General features: G+C 36.9%; 1 protein-coding gene across 1 annotated transcript in view; it reads left to right on the plus strand.

Annotated features, from left to right (window-relative positions):
• The window catches only part of mcf2l2 (MCF.2 cell line derived transforming sequence-like 2), a 197313-nt gene that overhangs the window by 85593 nt on the left and 94564 nt on the right, over nt 1-17156 (plus strand). The window contains exon 16 of the mRNA XM_055165252.1: nt 11339-11624. Within this exon, the coding sequence (XP_055021227.1) occupies nt 11339-11624 (286 nt within the window). The remainder of the gene's footprint in view (nt 1-11338; nt 11625-17156) is intronic.

Below are 17156 nucleotides of genomic sequence, written 5' to 3' on the forward strand. Positions count from 1 at the left end.
TAGTAGTGTTGCTAACTAACAGTTCCAGGATGAAGTTTAAGGACTGGGGCTGTAGTTTTGCGAGGATTCACGTGGCTCGGAGGGACTTAGTCAAGGCGGGGGACAATTGTTGTCAAGGCGGCCGGCGGTCCTGTATTGAAATGGTTCGGCATAAATACATATACCATTACACCCCTAGTAAAAGTAGTACTAGTTGTAGGAACTGTAGAAGTAATTATACTGTATATATTTCGAGATGTTACACAGCAATAGACCAATTAGTCACAAAGAAATACACTCTGAATAATCGCAGTAAGGAGCAGTAGTGTTTCCACAGTACTTGAGTTATTCATGACAAATAATAGCAGTACTAGTTGTATTTGTATTATTTATAGTAGTTGTAGTAGCTTTAATAGTTGTTGTATTAACAGGTATAGTAGAGTTGCATGTTACAGTAGTAGTAACTAATGTAAATATAACATTAGTGGTATCATATTACTCTCAAATACTCCCAGTTAATTTAGTTTTTAGTTTAGTTGTATTGTCTGTTTCTATATTCTTACACTCCACAGCTCAAAAACCACACATCTCTCCATCTCCACATAGTCCATGATTTGTTTCTCTTTGAGTCCAGGAAAATGTGAGAGCGGTGGGCCATATTTTGGTCATGTTTTCCCTTATGACTCACTACTCTCCTCCACATATTATGGGAAAGTCAATGGTAAAAGATATGAGATGCTTTACTATGTGCAGCTACTGGCATTTAGTTGTTCCATATTTAAACTTTTGAATACTTTCCCTGAGAAAGTTTATTTCTGTACTTGTTTCTTACTTGTGTGTGTGTGCTTGTGTGTGTGTACATGAAGATAAAATGACAGCCTTTAAAGATGCACTGTGCAACATTTTCGGTTCAGGGTCCGCCACCTCTTTGTCTCCATGGAGATATTATTTCTTTGCCTGGAATGTTCCATGATATGATGTTAAACATATCCATCTAGTACTTTTTAATTATGGGTGTTTCTATTGCTTAAAAATGCAATAATTCCTTCTGTGAATAAGGGTGAATCTCCACAGATCTGACTTGTAATGTAGTGCTGTAACTTCTCTCTCTTGTAATATATAGGTTTTAATATATATTGTGGAATATTCTAGACAAAGCAATAACATTTCCATGGAATTAAGCAGGTAGCGGACCCTCTTCTAGAAATGTTACATAGTGCACCTTTGAAGAGGGGATATTTTACTTCTATGGGGTATTAACAGCAGAATAGACAGAATAGATGCCCAAGCCTCAGCTGCTCTTCTCGACGTGGAGGAGCAGCGGGTCTACTCTGAGCTCCTCTGGTGTAACAGCGACTCTTTCTAACGGAGCACCCAGCCACTCTGCGCGGGAAACTCAGTACAACTGCTTGTATCTGTGATCTTGTCCTTTCGGTCATTACCCAAAGCTCATGACCATAGGTGAGGGTAGAACTGTAGATTGACCAATAAATGTAGAGCTTTGCCTTTCAACTCAGCTCCTTCTTCATCACAACGATCCGATACAACGAACGCGTCACTGCAGATGCGAAAGATAAGTAACTTGGCTTTCTGAGTTTTCCAAGTTCCCCCTTCAGAGCACTATCACAGCACAATCAGCGTGGGATAAATTGCTAAACTACTGAATCATGCATGGATGACATCTAAAACCTCTTCAGGCATGTTTTTGACGAGGGTAAAATGTTAAAAACAATGAAGATTATTCTTGTATGGGCAAACTGTTTTTGTATTGTTTTCTGATAAAGCATGGATGGAATGTGAGACATGCACATTGACGTCAACACTTCAGTTATCACTGTTAAATCTTTTTTTGCTTGAGTGAAAATGTAGTTAACACAGTAAATTTTCATTTCATTGCTTTGCCTGGATTATTCCTCAGAATTAAACGTATTTGTCTTGCATTTATTCTGTTGTTTTTTATTGCTAACAAAAAACTTGAAAAACATGCATTCATACTGTGAGTGGGGTCGCCTCTCCATAGATCTGACCTGTAACTTGGCCTGGTGGTGTAACCTGCTTGTCTCATGGAAAATGCAATGTTTAATGCTGTGGAACTGTGGAACAATCCTGGGAAAGCAATAACATCTCCATGGATACGAGCAATATTACATAGTGCATTTTTATATACACTGTAAAGAATTTCTCTGTAAAATAACAGTAAAGAGCTGGCAGCAGAGACGCCTGCACAATACTGTTATTTTACAGTATTTGTACTGTGAATTCACCTCACGGCATATTGCTGTAATAGTGAATTACAGTATATTTCTGTATTTTTTTAAATTTACAGTAAAGTTCTGGCAGCAGAGACGCCAGCACTTTACTGTTATTTAGTAATTTGACTTTACAGCTTATTATTGTTTTGGTGAAATACAATATATATGTGTGCTTTTTTTAAATTTTTTATTTACAATTAACTACTGGCAGCAGAGATCCTCCAATATACTGTAATTTTGTAGTTTCCATACTGTTGACCAATTCACAGATCATAACCTATTACAGTAAAAATAAAATGCAGTATTTCAGTGATTATTTTAATTTACAACGTCCTTGGGTTACTAAATGTTTACTGTAGCCAGGCATAATACAGTGACTCAGCACTTTAGAATATCTAAAATCTCAAAATTCACTGCAATCAAAATTAAAATTGTTCTGTGGACTATTCCTTAAACCTATGCATAATAACCAATAAACAATTTACAAAGGATATAAATCACACAGGCATTGTCAATATGAATACTGTTACTGTAATAATACAAAATAATAATAATAATAATAATAATAATAATAATAATAATAATAATAATAATAATAATAAACAAAAAATGTTACATGACAAGCCAAAGAGATTCTGAGTAGCAAAATAAAAATAGCCAAATAGTGTCTGCAGGATGCAATGGCAATTAACAAAAAATTCTCAGATTGCATGTCAGAGACCTTACCAAACATGAAAGCACAAAAAAGTTGTAACTGTTTCCATACTATTGTTTAACAAATACCATACTGAACTTTACCTTGGATCAACCAATTGGGCCAAACACTGAGGCGACTAATACAAAGGAAATGAGTGTTTAACCTAGAAAGAATTAAGGAATGCTTATATGCTCTCAAAAGGCAGTTTAAGTATAAATTTACTCCAGTGTATTCTCTGCTGTTTGCAAATATGCATCACTAAGAACATCTAAAAGTATGTATCAATAACAACATTTGTAAAACACACTTTTCCAAGATTTTGAAAATGTATATTAAGACAATTGTGAAAATACACATCAGTAAGAACTTGTCGAAAATAGGCATCAGTTACAACATTTGGGAAGAAACTGTAGGTAAGCTGTTTTTTCCTAGTCCTGTGAGGTACATGTATATGTTCTATCAAAAAGAAATTATATCTACAGCATATAGATTTACTGGAATGTATTATCTACTGTCTATAGAACTATACCTCAGTAAGAATTTCAGTCAATGGCAACATTTGGGGGAAAAAACTATCTAGTCCTCCTGGTTCAGTCCTGGGATCAGTCCTGGTTTAGAAATATTCTTGTGCATAGGATAGAAATCCGTGCATATTTGTCTGTAGTTGAGCATAAAATAAATATTTGTAAAGTCTCAAATTAGTCCAGTCATACATAGAATGTATTGTGTGCATTTTATCCATCAGAATACAAATTGAAAAGTTACAACATCAAGACTTACAATCACGAAATGAGAATTTACGATTACACTTTCTTCAGTACGAATACAAATTCACAGACACAACTCGACTGTCAAAAATACAACATCATTTCACAAGCAGAAGAAACATCAATCGAGATACCGGACTTTTGGGCCGCATACAGACTGAACCAGGTCTAAACCAGAACTGATCCCAGGACTAAACCAGGTCTAAACCAGGACTAAACCAGGACTACACCAGGACTAAACCAGGACTAAACCAGGACTAAACCAGGACTCAACCAGGACTCAACCAGGACTAAACCAGGACTAAACCAGGACTGAACCAGGACTAAAACATGATTAAACCATGTAACCATGCATCTCGATTGATGTTTCTTCTGCTTGTGAAGTGATGTATTTTTGACAGTCGGGTCTGTGAATTCATATTCGTACTGAAGAAAGCGTAATTGTAAATTTTCATTTCGTGATTGTAATTCTTGATGTCGTAACTTTTCAGTTCGTATTCTGATGGATAAAATACACACAGTATATTTTATGTACGACTGGACGCATTCGAGATTTTACGAATATTTATTTTATGCTCAACCACAGACAAATATGCACGGATTTCCCAAATATGCACAGATTCTATGCACACAAATATTTCTAAAAGCGTTCTTACTCCATAGTTTTAACTCTTAAAATAGGTCTCTGAGGTACTTTTACTTCTTAAAGGAGTTCTGTGACATAGACTCATGTTTTAAACTTTTAAAATAGTATGGTGAAGTTTGTGTAGCTTTTAAACAAGTTCTGTGAGTTAGGCTTGAGCTTTACCACCAAAGAGTCCTGTAAGGCTTGTGTTTTACCTCTTAAAAGTAAGTGCATTCGTATGAGTAGGTGTGGACAGTGATTCAAAGAGCAATCATCTCAGTCATGGAGAAATGAGTGTCACCAGGCTAGTTGTTGTTCCTCTTCCTCACTTTATTCCAGCGTTGCCACTCTAAACAGCAACAAACACAATAATCAAAAATAAGGGACGTACAATCCGTGTATCATTCGTTCATTTGTTTTTCAATATAAAACCAAAAATAAGAAAACGAAAAAACAACAGTTTTCTTCGCTATTTGTCTCCAAAACCAAAATGAAAAAACGGATATTGATTCGTTTTTTCAGTTTTCGATTTTGTGTTTAAATGAAGAATGGAAAAAACGGATAACGGCCGTTTCCCGTTTACGTGACTTCCGTGACTGCGATGCCGAACTTTTGCACCGCGTACGGACTGAACTAGGACTGATCCAGGTCCGAGACCAGAGCGGGACTGAGACCGGGACCAGACCGGGACCAGAGCGGGACTGAGTCTCAGTAGCGCTCTGGTCCCGGTCTGGTCCCGGACCTGGTCCATCTGAACCAAAAGCTCTTAGTTCGGTTCGTTTTCGTTGGGGTGAAAGCGTCAGTCGGAGACTTTGCACCACCTCGGAATCAGCCGCGGTTCTTGAGCGCGGAGGACCAGAGCAGCTCGGTCTGGTCTCGGACCTGGATCCGTCCTGATTCAGTCCGTATACGGTGAGACTGGGACCAGACCGGGACCAGAGCGGGCCTGAGACCGAGATCGAGACAAGACCAGGACCAGACCGGGACCAGACCGGAGGCTCAGAGCCCACGACAGGGCCGGAGCTCCAAGCTGAGGCTCGGACCCCATGGAGGCTCGGAGTCAAAGCTCGGAGTCCGGTCTGGTCCCGCTCTGGTCCCGGTCTGGTCCCGGTCTGGTCCCGGTCTCAGTCCCGCTCTGGTCTCGGTCTGGTCTCGGACCTGGATCAGTCCCGGTTCAGCCCGTATGCGGTGCAAAAGTTCGGCATCGCAGTCACGGAAGTCACGTAAACGGGAAACGGCCGTTATCCGTTTTTTCCATTCTTCATTTAAACACAAAATCGAAAACTGAAAAAACGAATCGTTATCCGTTTTTTCATTTTGGTTTTGGAGACAAATAACGAAGAAAACTGTTGTTTTTTCGTTTTCTTATTTTTGGTTTTATATTGAAAAACGAATGAACGAATGATACACGGATTACGTACAATAACATTACATCCTTCGTAAGCTAGGTAACCATGAAATAGTTATTGAGGATTGTTTCAGACGGAGCACTACTGAAGGCCTAGGTGTGAAATGCACGCTCTGCCACTGGAATTATTATTATTATTATTTTTTTTCCATGAGACCACTTTTCATCAGCCAATTTATTCCTGTCTGTGTGCGTGTGTCTGTGGCACGCAGGAGACCAAATAACATATTGCAACAGACAGACAATTTAGATAAATTAAATTCAAAATTTCAAGAAAGCAAACCCATTTTCAACAGTCTAATTGTTACAAAAATTGTTACGCCTCATGTAAAAGTTGTTTTACCAAACAAGGATTAACGTTAGCTAACTTGCCTCAACTCAGTGTTTAACAAATTTCATTCAGACTCGACAGGAAGTAAAATAAACTCACCACACCATCTCTGTTCTCTGTCATTTCACTATTTCCTCATCAACCAACTGTAGTTTACTCGTTATAACCCCTTAATACTCTCTGCTAGATGTAAATATGTTCTAGCTTTAATTCATGCACCTCTTTCCCTCCTGGTTATGCTAACGTGACTGTGTAGCATTAACTGAGCTGCTTTTGTCACTCGTTCGAAGGAAGAGCAGTATATTAAATTGACCATAGCAAAATCAAATGCAAAAAATAAATTACAATAACACACTCACTCACTAGATAACAGTTCGATTTCAAACATGATTTTACTTGTATTCTCTTGGCAAAGACAGTTTTTACTTACCGTTTTATTTGTAGATGCACAATCCGATGCAGAGGAAGCAGGTCGTCTTGCAACGCATGTCTCCGATGCACTGGCAGTAAAACTTTCCCTCGCAAGTTTAGCGCACACCAGATTTACTCTGATTTATTACATTAACATACTGTTGAAGGCACGTGTGCTGTTGCTTCACGTTCAGCAGCCCACAATGCATTGCAAATTACAGTATAAAACTGTATTACAGTAATACAGTATATTACTGTTGGAAATTGGCCGTAAATTTACAGCAATTGCTTACAGTGTAGTCTTAGACTGACCTTTTGATATAGGCATATAAAAATGTGACTAACCTAAGTTTTAAATATGATATTGTATTAGTATTTGCACTGCATTATTTGAAGATCCTATATTACAAAAAAAAAAAAAGATTGTGAGCTTTAATTCATGTTATAAATTTTTTATCATATTGTATCAAATTGTTGTATACACATGTTTACGGTAATCTTTTTAATTAGTTTGTCTACATCTCCAAAGCTCATAATGCTTTGTTCCACCTTGTGATGTCATGAAGTGGTTGTTTTAGCTACTTTTTACCTTTTTTTTGCGATCAAATTTTTATAGCTTCTGTTTACCTTTTCTTCAGCAGAGACTGGCAATTTCAGAAATCATTCAAATGATCCTACTGAAGGCATTAGAATAATTTAAATGATTTCACTGTGAAGGTGTATGGAAACGCAGTGGGGCACTCCCTGCATTATCACATGACATCACAAGGTGGAACAGAACGTTTTGAGAGAAGAACTCAGCCTAAATTTGCAGGGGTTGTGTTAAACATTGTGTGTATGAAACAAAACACAACTTCACGTATGTTCTTGATGAGGAAACATTATAACACAGATCAGAAAATAGTGTACTATAATCCCAAACCGCTTTACGAGTACAAAGCATTATTCATTCACCCCGTTTTCTGTGGCGGTTAGCTGCCTAAAGACACAACTGCACTTTTACCATTTAAAATTAACATAAAATATGCTCTTTAACTGTGCAGCCGTAAGAAAAAACTCCAACTGAGCGTAAATCAGACTCGTTTTTCCAGTGTGTACAGCTCGCTTGTCTAACCCAATTACATCTTCCCCCATAGATAGAATAGAGACAGTGTAGAACGAGGAGGTGCAATTTTTAACATGGACACTCTGCACCGGCCCATAATGAGGAGATACTAATCTGATTGTGCGAGACATTCCTAGCTCTAATCGCGTTAGGGTAAATACTTATACTATGACTCACCAACTCACCGCGACTGAGACGTTGCTCGAACCACAGTGCTCTGATAATTGCTTCCATCAGTGGAGTTGTTTTGGATAAAAAGTACAGTTGGTGTTTGGTTAGACTTTGCAGTAATTTCGCTTTTAATAGTCTTAAAGATGCATTTTTTAACTTTTCTGGTGGAGAATTTGTCAAATGTTTATCGCGACAGAAATGTTCACAATATGGAATTTTCATGGAGACCAAACCAGACCAAGTTACAGCTCAGATCTGTGGAGAGGCGACCCCGCTCACAGTCAGAATGCCAGTTTTTCAAGGTGTTTGTGAGTTATAAAACCATCTGTAATTGAATAAATGTAAGGTTGAGCTGTTTAATGTCATACTGTGGAACATTGCAGGTAGCGCAATAACAATCAGGTGACAAATGTCCAAACAAAAAATTACATAGTGCACCTTTAAAGCTACCTTCTGTATATGTTAATTTGATTTCTTTTGTTACCAGTAGATGTCAGATATAAAACCTCCCTCCTTTCCTCACCTGACCTTTGTTCAGACTCACCTGAACAATCTAATTATAAATGACAGGTTTAATGAAGCATAAAGAAACTTAATTCTTAATGAACAAAACCTTTATTAAAGGTCCCGTAATTAGCAAAATTGACTATTGTAATCTTTAAGCCATGTTATAATGTCATTGCCACATCAAAAACATTCCTAGAATTGTGTTGTGTTTCATTGACACATTTGAGTAACGTGTTATTAGTCTGTCTGCATCTCCAAACCTCAAAATGCTCTGTTCCAACATGTGATGTCATGAAGCCGTAGTTTTTAAGTGAACATCAACCTTTTGTTCATTATAATATTAAAAAAATGGCATAATATAGGCCCTTTAAAAGACATACCATATTTTTCAGACTATAAGTTGTTATAATATAAGTTATAAGAATATAAGGCTATAAGTTATACTATAAGTATAAGTCACACTAGCCAAAATATGTGTAATGAAGAAGAAAAAAACATATGATACTGAACTATAAGTCTCACTTTTTGGGGAAATGTATTTTATAAAATCAGAGACCAAGAACTGACATTTCATCTTGAAAGGGAAGTTATAATAACAATAGAACAGAGAAGAACAGACTGAATAGGCGTTAATGTGTTAATGTAACATATGAACAGTTATTCAGATAATTATAGCATAAACAACAGAACAAAAGTTTATCAAAATCTTGATCTACTCCAAATTACTAAATCCATTGAATTCTTTATCTTCGGTGTTACTTCTGCGCGACGTCCGGAGATAAACCATAGATCCATGATGTAAACTGAGCGCCGCTTCCTCTTCTGTGTAGCTGTCGTCAGACTCAGCATCAGTTCCAGTTTGAATTATTCCGGCCTTTCTGAATCCGGTTGTCACTGAAGTTCATGCTTTGTGGATTCATCCAGTGACTTCCAGGAAAGTTACATGGTGCATCCTCCTGGTTACCGTCAAGCTGTGTTCTCCATCCCCGCTTTCCACCAGTCCCTCACAAGTTTCTCGCTCACTCCAAACTTTCTTTCTGCTGCTCAATTACCGTTTTTGGCTGAATATTTCGCTACTTGCAGCAGGACAGAGGCTTTTTCTGCAGGAGACATGCACAGTAGAGTGAAGTGACAGTGGTACAGGAGTAATAGTCGTACTAGATAATGACACACAAGCCTAGAGGCTCCCTCTTGCCGCTATCAGCGTGAAAATTTTAATATATAAGTCGCACAGGAGTATCGCAGGACCACCCGAACCATGAAAAAAAGAGCAACTTATAGTCCGAAAAAGAAGGTATATTATGCAAAATTGACATTGTATTTTCCTTCATTCATACTTGTTTCATTAATCCATTAAGGTACAGAAAATGTATTTGTATAGCACAATTCATAGACAAAATGAATTCAAAGTTATTTACAGACTAAGAAAAACATCCAATCCAAAGTAGTCTGAGAACTCAAAAATTTGCATTCTACCCAGATTGTTGCATCACAGGTAAAACCCAGATCTCTCTAGATTTATATTTTATCATACAAGGCTGTTTTTGAATCTCTTGCTGTTACTTCCACAAACTCATTCATTGTGGAAAGCTGTAGATTGTGGACAGGGTCAGCTCTGTGTGGCTTGTGTCATATGGGAGAGACCAGTACATTTGCCAGACTTCTATTGTTTCATAAAAATGTGCACACTAAAGATAAGGGTGAATTCTATCTGTAACTGTACTTTCCAGCAACAAGGAAGTATTATACAGTTACTGCCGTTGTTGTAAAAAATTTTAAACTTTAAGCTGTGTTAGAATGTTGTTTCCTGGACCTGTGTTATTTCATTCACACATGATTGAGTAAGCTTTTATTATTAGACAGTCTACATCTCCAAAGCTCAAAATGTTCTGTTCTACTTAATGATGTCCTGAAATGGTATTTTTCAAGTTAACAGCTACCTTTTACCTTTTATTCAGCAGAGACTGGCAATTCTATGTATAGAATTATCCAAATGATTCTAATGAAGGTGTATGGAGTTTAAAAACACAGCGGAGCACTTCTGACATCACAAGGTGGAGCAGAGTGTTTGCAGCAAGAACACTAAATGCTAAAATATGCAGGGTTTATGCATTAAACATGTGTGAATGAAACAAAACACAACTACGGCTTTGTTTTGATGAGGAAACAACTTTAGAACATGGATCAGAAATGTAACATGGGCCCTTTAAAGGAGGCGTTTGTAAATTTGGTCATATCGACACTGTATCGTCACATTAAACGATACGGTATATTTCAATATTTTTGCACACCCCTATGGAGAGGTGAATATAAAGAATATAAATTTATGTTTTTTGAGATTTTTGAGCACTTAGTTGAATAAATACTAGACAGATTAATACCATACTCTGGATACTTTAGACCAAACCTTTAACATCTCCATGGAGACAAACAGGTTGTGGACATTCTCCAGAAAAGTTACACAATGCAAACCCTGTATATTTAAGCTGCATTCTTCTCTCAAACAAAAATAAACCACCTTATTCCACCTTGTGATGTCATGTGGTAATATGGGAACTGCTCCACTCTTCCCTGAAATTGCCGATCTCTACTGAACTGAAGGTTAAAAGCAATTGTTAACTCGAAAACTACCTCTTCATGACATCACAAGGTGGAACAGAACATTTTGAGCTTTGGAAATGTTATTAAGACATATGTGCATGAATCAAACACATCTCGCGTATGTTTTTGAGGAGGTAGAACCATTCTAACATGGCGTAAAGTTCACAAGAGTTAATTTTGTTTAATCTAGAACTTTTAATATTGACATGGGAAAAATCAGATATCACTAATAACTGTTTAGGGACTATATATATATTACTATCTACACTGTGAGAGAACAATTATATTATTTTCTTTGCCACAGGCCACTCTTGATGTTGTGGTCGTCATATTGCCTCACATTTAGAAGCTTTTCTAATTAGATCAGAGCCCACTCCCCTGAAGCGATCCAAAGCTGTTATTGTTTATGAGAGCTTGAACAGATCCTCTCTGTCTGAAATCGATGAAATTATAAATATTTAATGCCTGTAATGTTGTTTTCCAGACACATCATGACGGAGCTGATTGAGACGGAGAGGCTGTATGTCGAGGAGCTTCAGAGCATCATGGAGGTAAAGGCACAACAAGGCCATGTCCCATTTCTTCTCTCTCCTTGCCTTGTCTCCTTAATAGATTGTAAAAGGCCAGTATTACCCTATTTTCAGATTTATAATGCTATTTTCTCATCAAAAAACATATCTGGGGTTGTGTTTTGTTTCATTCACACTAGAGATGCGCGGATTGCGGTTACAACCGCGGTATCCGCGGTTAATCCGCGGGTCGGGCGGATGACGTGACGAAAAATTATATTTTAATTAAATTCGGGCGGGTGGCGGTTTAACTACTAAAAAAAAAAAAAAAAAAAAAAAAGTTATTGTTAGTCAACTACATCTGAAAAGACGAGTCTCTGTCTATGCTTGTAGTATGAAGTGTACGTCATATCCTTAATTAGCCCATTTGACCTCGTGTTTATGCTCTGAAGGTTAAGGTTGTGTCGGGTTATTGATGCCTAAGGTTTACGAGGCACATATTATATGCAGTTTATTTTATTATTTCTAATTTATTTCAGCTGTTTGCCAACACATAAGTGGCTATAGGGCCATATTTATTTAGTTATGCTTTTTTTTTGTTTTGTTTCGATATCAGTTATATTTTAAAACACGCAGACATTATAGTGTAGACTACCACTCGGGGGATTTAAAACTTAAAGAAAGACCAATGGAGTGAGGCTATGACTTTGAAATAACATCGGGCAATGGCAGAATGTTCAGAATGTAACAACATCCAACATGAAGGCAAGAAGGTTCAAAAATAGCCTAGTCGGAAAACGTTGTCAATTAATTAGCTGCGCAAGAAAACCAGGTAAGTTTGGGGTTGTTACGGACAATTAAGAATGCGAACATACACGCTGAGCGAATTTTGGAATGAATGAGCTATAGAGTTTGCATTTTTATCGAGGCTCCTTAGTTTGTTTGCTGTATGATTGTTCTAAAATCTAAAATCAATCGGCGGATGGCGGGCGGGTGCGGTTTTGAAAACCTTCGGTGCAAAATGGACAGCGGGCTGATGATGAGTTTTATGTTGCGGTTGCGGATGAAAAAATAGCTCATCCGCGCATCTCTAATTCACACATGTTTTGCACACAAATCCTGCATATTTAAGCTGTGTTCTTCTCTCAAACTGAAAACACTATGTTCCACCTTGTGATGTCATGTGGTAAAACAATAAGCGCTTCACTGTGTTTTTAAACTCCAACACCTTCACTAGATTCATTTGGATAATTTCAGCTGAAGAATTCCCAATCTCTATTAAACAAAAGGTAAAACGTAGTTGTCAACTTGAAAACTACCACTTCATGACATCACAAGGTGGAACAGAGCATTTTGAGCTTTGGAGATGTAGACAAAGCTCAAAAATAATGCAAGATTACTCAAACATGTGTGAATGAAACTAAATACTCCAGGTATGTTTTTAAAAAGGCAGAATCTTTCTAACATGCCCAAAAGTCCTGAAAAGGTGTCAGCCTGTGTTTCCTAATGTGTGCATTGTGTCGCCATAGTAACTGCTGAATATTCTACCATAGACATACAAGTACATACACAGTGTTGGGGAGTAACAGATTACATGTACCAGAGTTACGTAATCAGAGTACAAATTATGAGTAACTGTATTCAGTTACAGTTACTGTTTACGTAAGCGGTAATTGGATTACAGTTACTTCATTGAAATAAATGGATTACACGGCGGTATTTTCCTGTTTTCTTGTTTTCACATTTTGGGCTATATCCCCCCGCTTTTTTTTTTTTTTTTTCCTGTAATTCCACTCATTGCCGGAAACTAAACTAGGTCTAAACTAGATCTAAACCAGATCTAAACCAGGTCTAAACCAGGTCTAAACTAGATCTAAACCAGGTCTAAATCAGGTCTAAACCAGGTCTAAACTAGATCTAAACCAGGTCTAAACCAGGTCTAAACTAGATCTAAACCAGGTCTAAACCAGCTCTAAACCAGCTCTAAACCAGGTCTAAACTAGATCTAAACCAGATCTAAACCAGGTCTAAACCAGGTCTAAACTAGATCTAAACCAGGTCTAAACCAGGTCTAAACCAGGTCTAAACTAGATCTAAACCAGGTCTAAACCAGGTCTAAACTAGATCTAAACCAGGTCTAAACCAGGTCTAAACTAGATCTAAACCAGGTCTAAACCAGGTCTAAACTAGGATCTAAACCAGGTCTAAACTAGATCTAAACCAGTCTCTAAACCAGGTCTAAACCAGGTCTAAACCAGGTCTAAACCAGGTCTAAACTAGATCTAAACCAGGTCTAAACCAGGTCTAAACCAGGTCTAAACCAGGTCTAAACTAGATCTAAACCAGGTCTAAACTAGGTCTAAACCAGGTCTAACCTAGATCTAAACCAGGTCTAAACCAGGTCTAAACTAGATCTAAACCAGGTCTAAACCAGGTCTAAACTAGATCTAAACCAGGTCTAAACAAGATCTAAACCAGGTCTAAGCCATTTCTAAACCAGGACTAAAACCAGGTCTAAACTAGATCTAAACCAGGTCTAAACCAGGTCTAAACGAGGACTAAAACCAGGTCTAAACTAGATCTAAACCAGGTCTAAACCATGACTAAACCAAGATTTAACAGGACTAAACCATGCTGTGTGGACGTGTCTCGTCCTCTTCTATCAATAATATTTTTAATACAGTTAAGTAAAGTCTGGGCTTTTCATTTTTTTTTAGCAGACAAAACATCTTATGTTACAATATCCTAGACTTTGCTTCTCTACAGCAAATCAAGTAATCCAAAGTATTCAGATTACGTTACTCACCTAAAGTAATTTAATGGATTCCGTTACAAACTACATTTTGGGGATGTAATCTGTAATCTGTAGGGGAATACATTTTAAAAGTCACCTTCCCAACACTGTTCATACAGTATAGAACTATTGTGATGTCACTGCAAAATATCAGTATGCCCCTGCCCTCCATCTGAAATGAAGAAGTCATCAAATCCTAGAACGTGAACACAACCTATTCCTCAGAAAAGGCAAGGTGACAGATGACCTAAGGAAACAAGGAGCCAATGAAGGGGAATGAGATGCAGCCAAAGTTTTGTATCTATACTATTACTACACAGCAAAAACTGGAGGGTTAAAATTACAGTGTCAAATATTTCAGAGTTGTTTTTAAGACAAAAAGTGTTATTTTAACAATTTGAAAGTTACATAGAGAAAAATCCCGCACACCGTCTTACTTGCAAATTGTGAGATTTATTAGGACAAACTGTGCAACGTTTCGGCACCAGGATGAGAGCTCAGGTGGCCAATTTAATTAGAGTGTGGCAAGCACCCAAGGGTGACAGGTCATAAAGAAACAGTGCACTCAAAACCCCATAATTCAAAAAACAAAGACAATCAACATACAGTGTAGTGAAGGGGGAAGAAAAAGAAAAGAGAGAGCAGAGAACTGATCCATAATAATAATAATGAAATATTAATAATTAGTAGAAAACTCATTGAATAATAATAGAAAAATAAGAATATCTGGATACATATAAACAGAGTAAATATTCACCCAACTATAAAATAATACTGTCGTGCCATGTACACATCTATATATATATATATATATATATATATATATATATATATATATATATATATATATATATATATATATATATATATATATATATACAATGGATTTTAAAATATAGCCTATATATAGCCAGTGTTGGGAAGGTGACTTTTAAAATGTATTCCCCTACAGATTACAGATTACATACCCCAAAATGTAGTTTGTAACGGAATCCATTAAATTACTTAAAGTGAGTAACGTAATCTGAATACTTTGGATTACTTGATTTGCTGTAGAGAAGCAAAGATGAGGAAATCTTCACATAAGATGTTTTGTCTGCTACAAAACAATAAAAAGCCCAGACTTTACTTAACCATATTAAAAATATTATTGATAGAAGAGGAGACTCGTCCATGCAGCATGATTTAGTCCTGTTAAATCCTGTTTTAGTCCTGTTTTAGTCCTGGTTTAGTCCTGGTTTTAGACCTGGTTTAGACCTGGTTTAGATCTCGTTTAGATCTCGTTTAGACCTGCTTTTAGTCCTGTTTTAGTCCTGGTTTAGTTCTAGTTTAGTCCTGTTTTAGTCCTGTTTTAGTCCTGGTTTTAGACCTGGTTTAGACCTGGTTCAGATCTAGTTTAGACCTGGTTTAGTTTCCGGGAATGAGTGGAATTACCGGGGGAAAAAGGGGGATATGACTCAAAATGTGAAAACAGGAAAATACCGCCATGTAATCCATTTTTTTCAACAAAGTAACTGTAATCCAATTACCACTCACTGAAACAGTAACTGTAACTGAATACAGTTACTCATAATTTGTACTCTGATTACGTAACTCCAGAACATGTAATCTGTTACTCCCCAACACTGTATATATCCCACCTGAAGCGAGAGACCTCATGATATAAAAAGTGTCTACAAAAAAATGCTAAGATTAAAATCGTCATTGAGTCCCTTTGGAGCTAAAGTTTGGAGAATCCAAAAAGCTTCCCTTTGTTTAAATATACGAGCATGGTCCCCTCCTCTGAGTGGAGGGGGGACATGCTCAATGCTACAAAAACGGAGAGAACTACTATCGTGTCTCTGATCATTCTTTCTGATGGAACTATTTGAAAGTTAAAAGGGGGTTCGAGTTGGCGTTATTTTCCAGAATTGATATGGTTGACATTAAATCAACTTCCCCTAGTTTTAATTTGGCACCTCACACCCACCACTCAAAATCCCTCGAGAGAAGACCAGTTTGAACCAGTTTTGAACACAGTTTCATCTTAAATTGACTAAAATAAAGCGACTCTGTTTGTGTGTTTAGATAAATCAGGATAACCCTACAAAGTGTTATCTGTTCACTCTCAAAACATGAATATAACTCTTGATTTACTGGTCCATAAATGTTAAATTAACTCAAGAACAGACTGGACTGATAAAAACCCTGAGAATATTTTAAAACTGATTCTGTGAGAGTCAGTTTTAGCACTCCACTTTCTGCTGTGTATGTTCTTTGATTATGCTTTCAGTCTAAGTTTTGTCAAATTAAAACTGCATTGTGTAATTTTAAAACCATGAAAAGAGGAACTATACATTTAAATCTAACTGTGTCTTAGCTCCTTTCTCATACATTAATATCCACTTCACTAAATGTACAGCTTCTTTAGATGGAGAAGTGAAATCGCAGTCATCACGCAAGTTAAGTCTAGTTCTGCTTACAACTTTTACTCTGATGTTGAAAACAGATAAAATATTTTAGTATCAGATGCAGACCGTCCATATAAAGGGATGCTTTTGTGATATATACTACTACACCTACTACTGGACCTACTGGTCAACAACAACTGTAAAAGATCAGATATTTTGCAAATAATTACGCACAAATGTACCCAAAATTATCATAAATAAAATGTTAAAGTATAAAAGTATCAACTATGCACCAGTATCAACTTCCAGTGTCCAATCCAGTAAACTTTTGATGCCATTTTCAGCACTTTTGACCTTTCAGAAGGTATTTTCGTCATTCTGAAGTCCACAAAAACAAGCTGAAATATCTAGTGACCTGTTTTAACTTAGTACATCTTAAAATCACTTAAAGAATAACTGTTGCTTAATATATTTTGATCAGTTTTCTAGTTATTTGAGTTGAAAAAAACAACTTGAATTGGCATTTCTGCACAGTTGGTATTGGTATCCGAACTCGAAAGAAATGAAAACGCTGTGCTTGTGCATTACTAGATAAAGCTATTTTATAAT

Source organism: Boleophthalmus pectinirostris, unplaced genomic scaffold (genome assembly GCF_026225935.1).
Source record: "Boleophthalmus pectinirostris isolate CB_2022bp ecotype Guang Dong unplaced genomic scaffold, ASM2622593v1 HiC_scaffold_7, whole genome shotgun sequence".
Taxonomy (NCBI): Eukaryota; Metazoa; Chordata; class Actinopteri; order Gobiiformes; family Gobiidae; genus Boleophthalmus; species Boleophthalmus pectinirostris.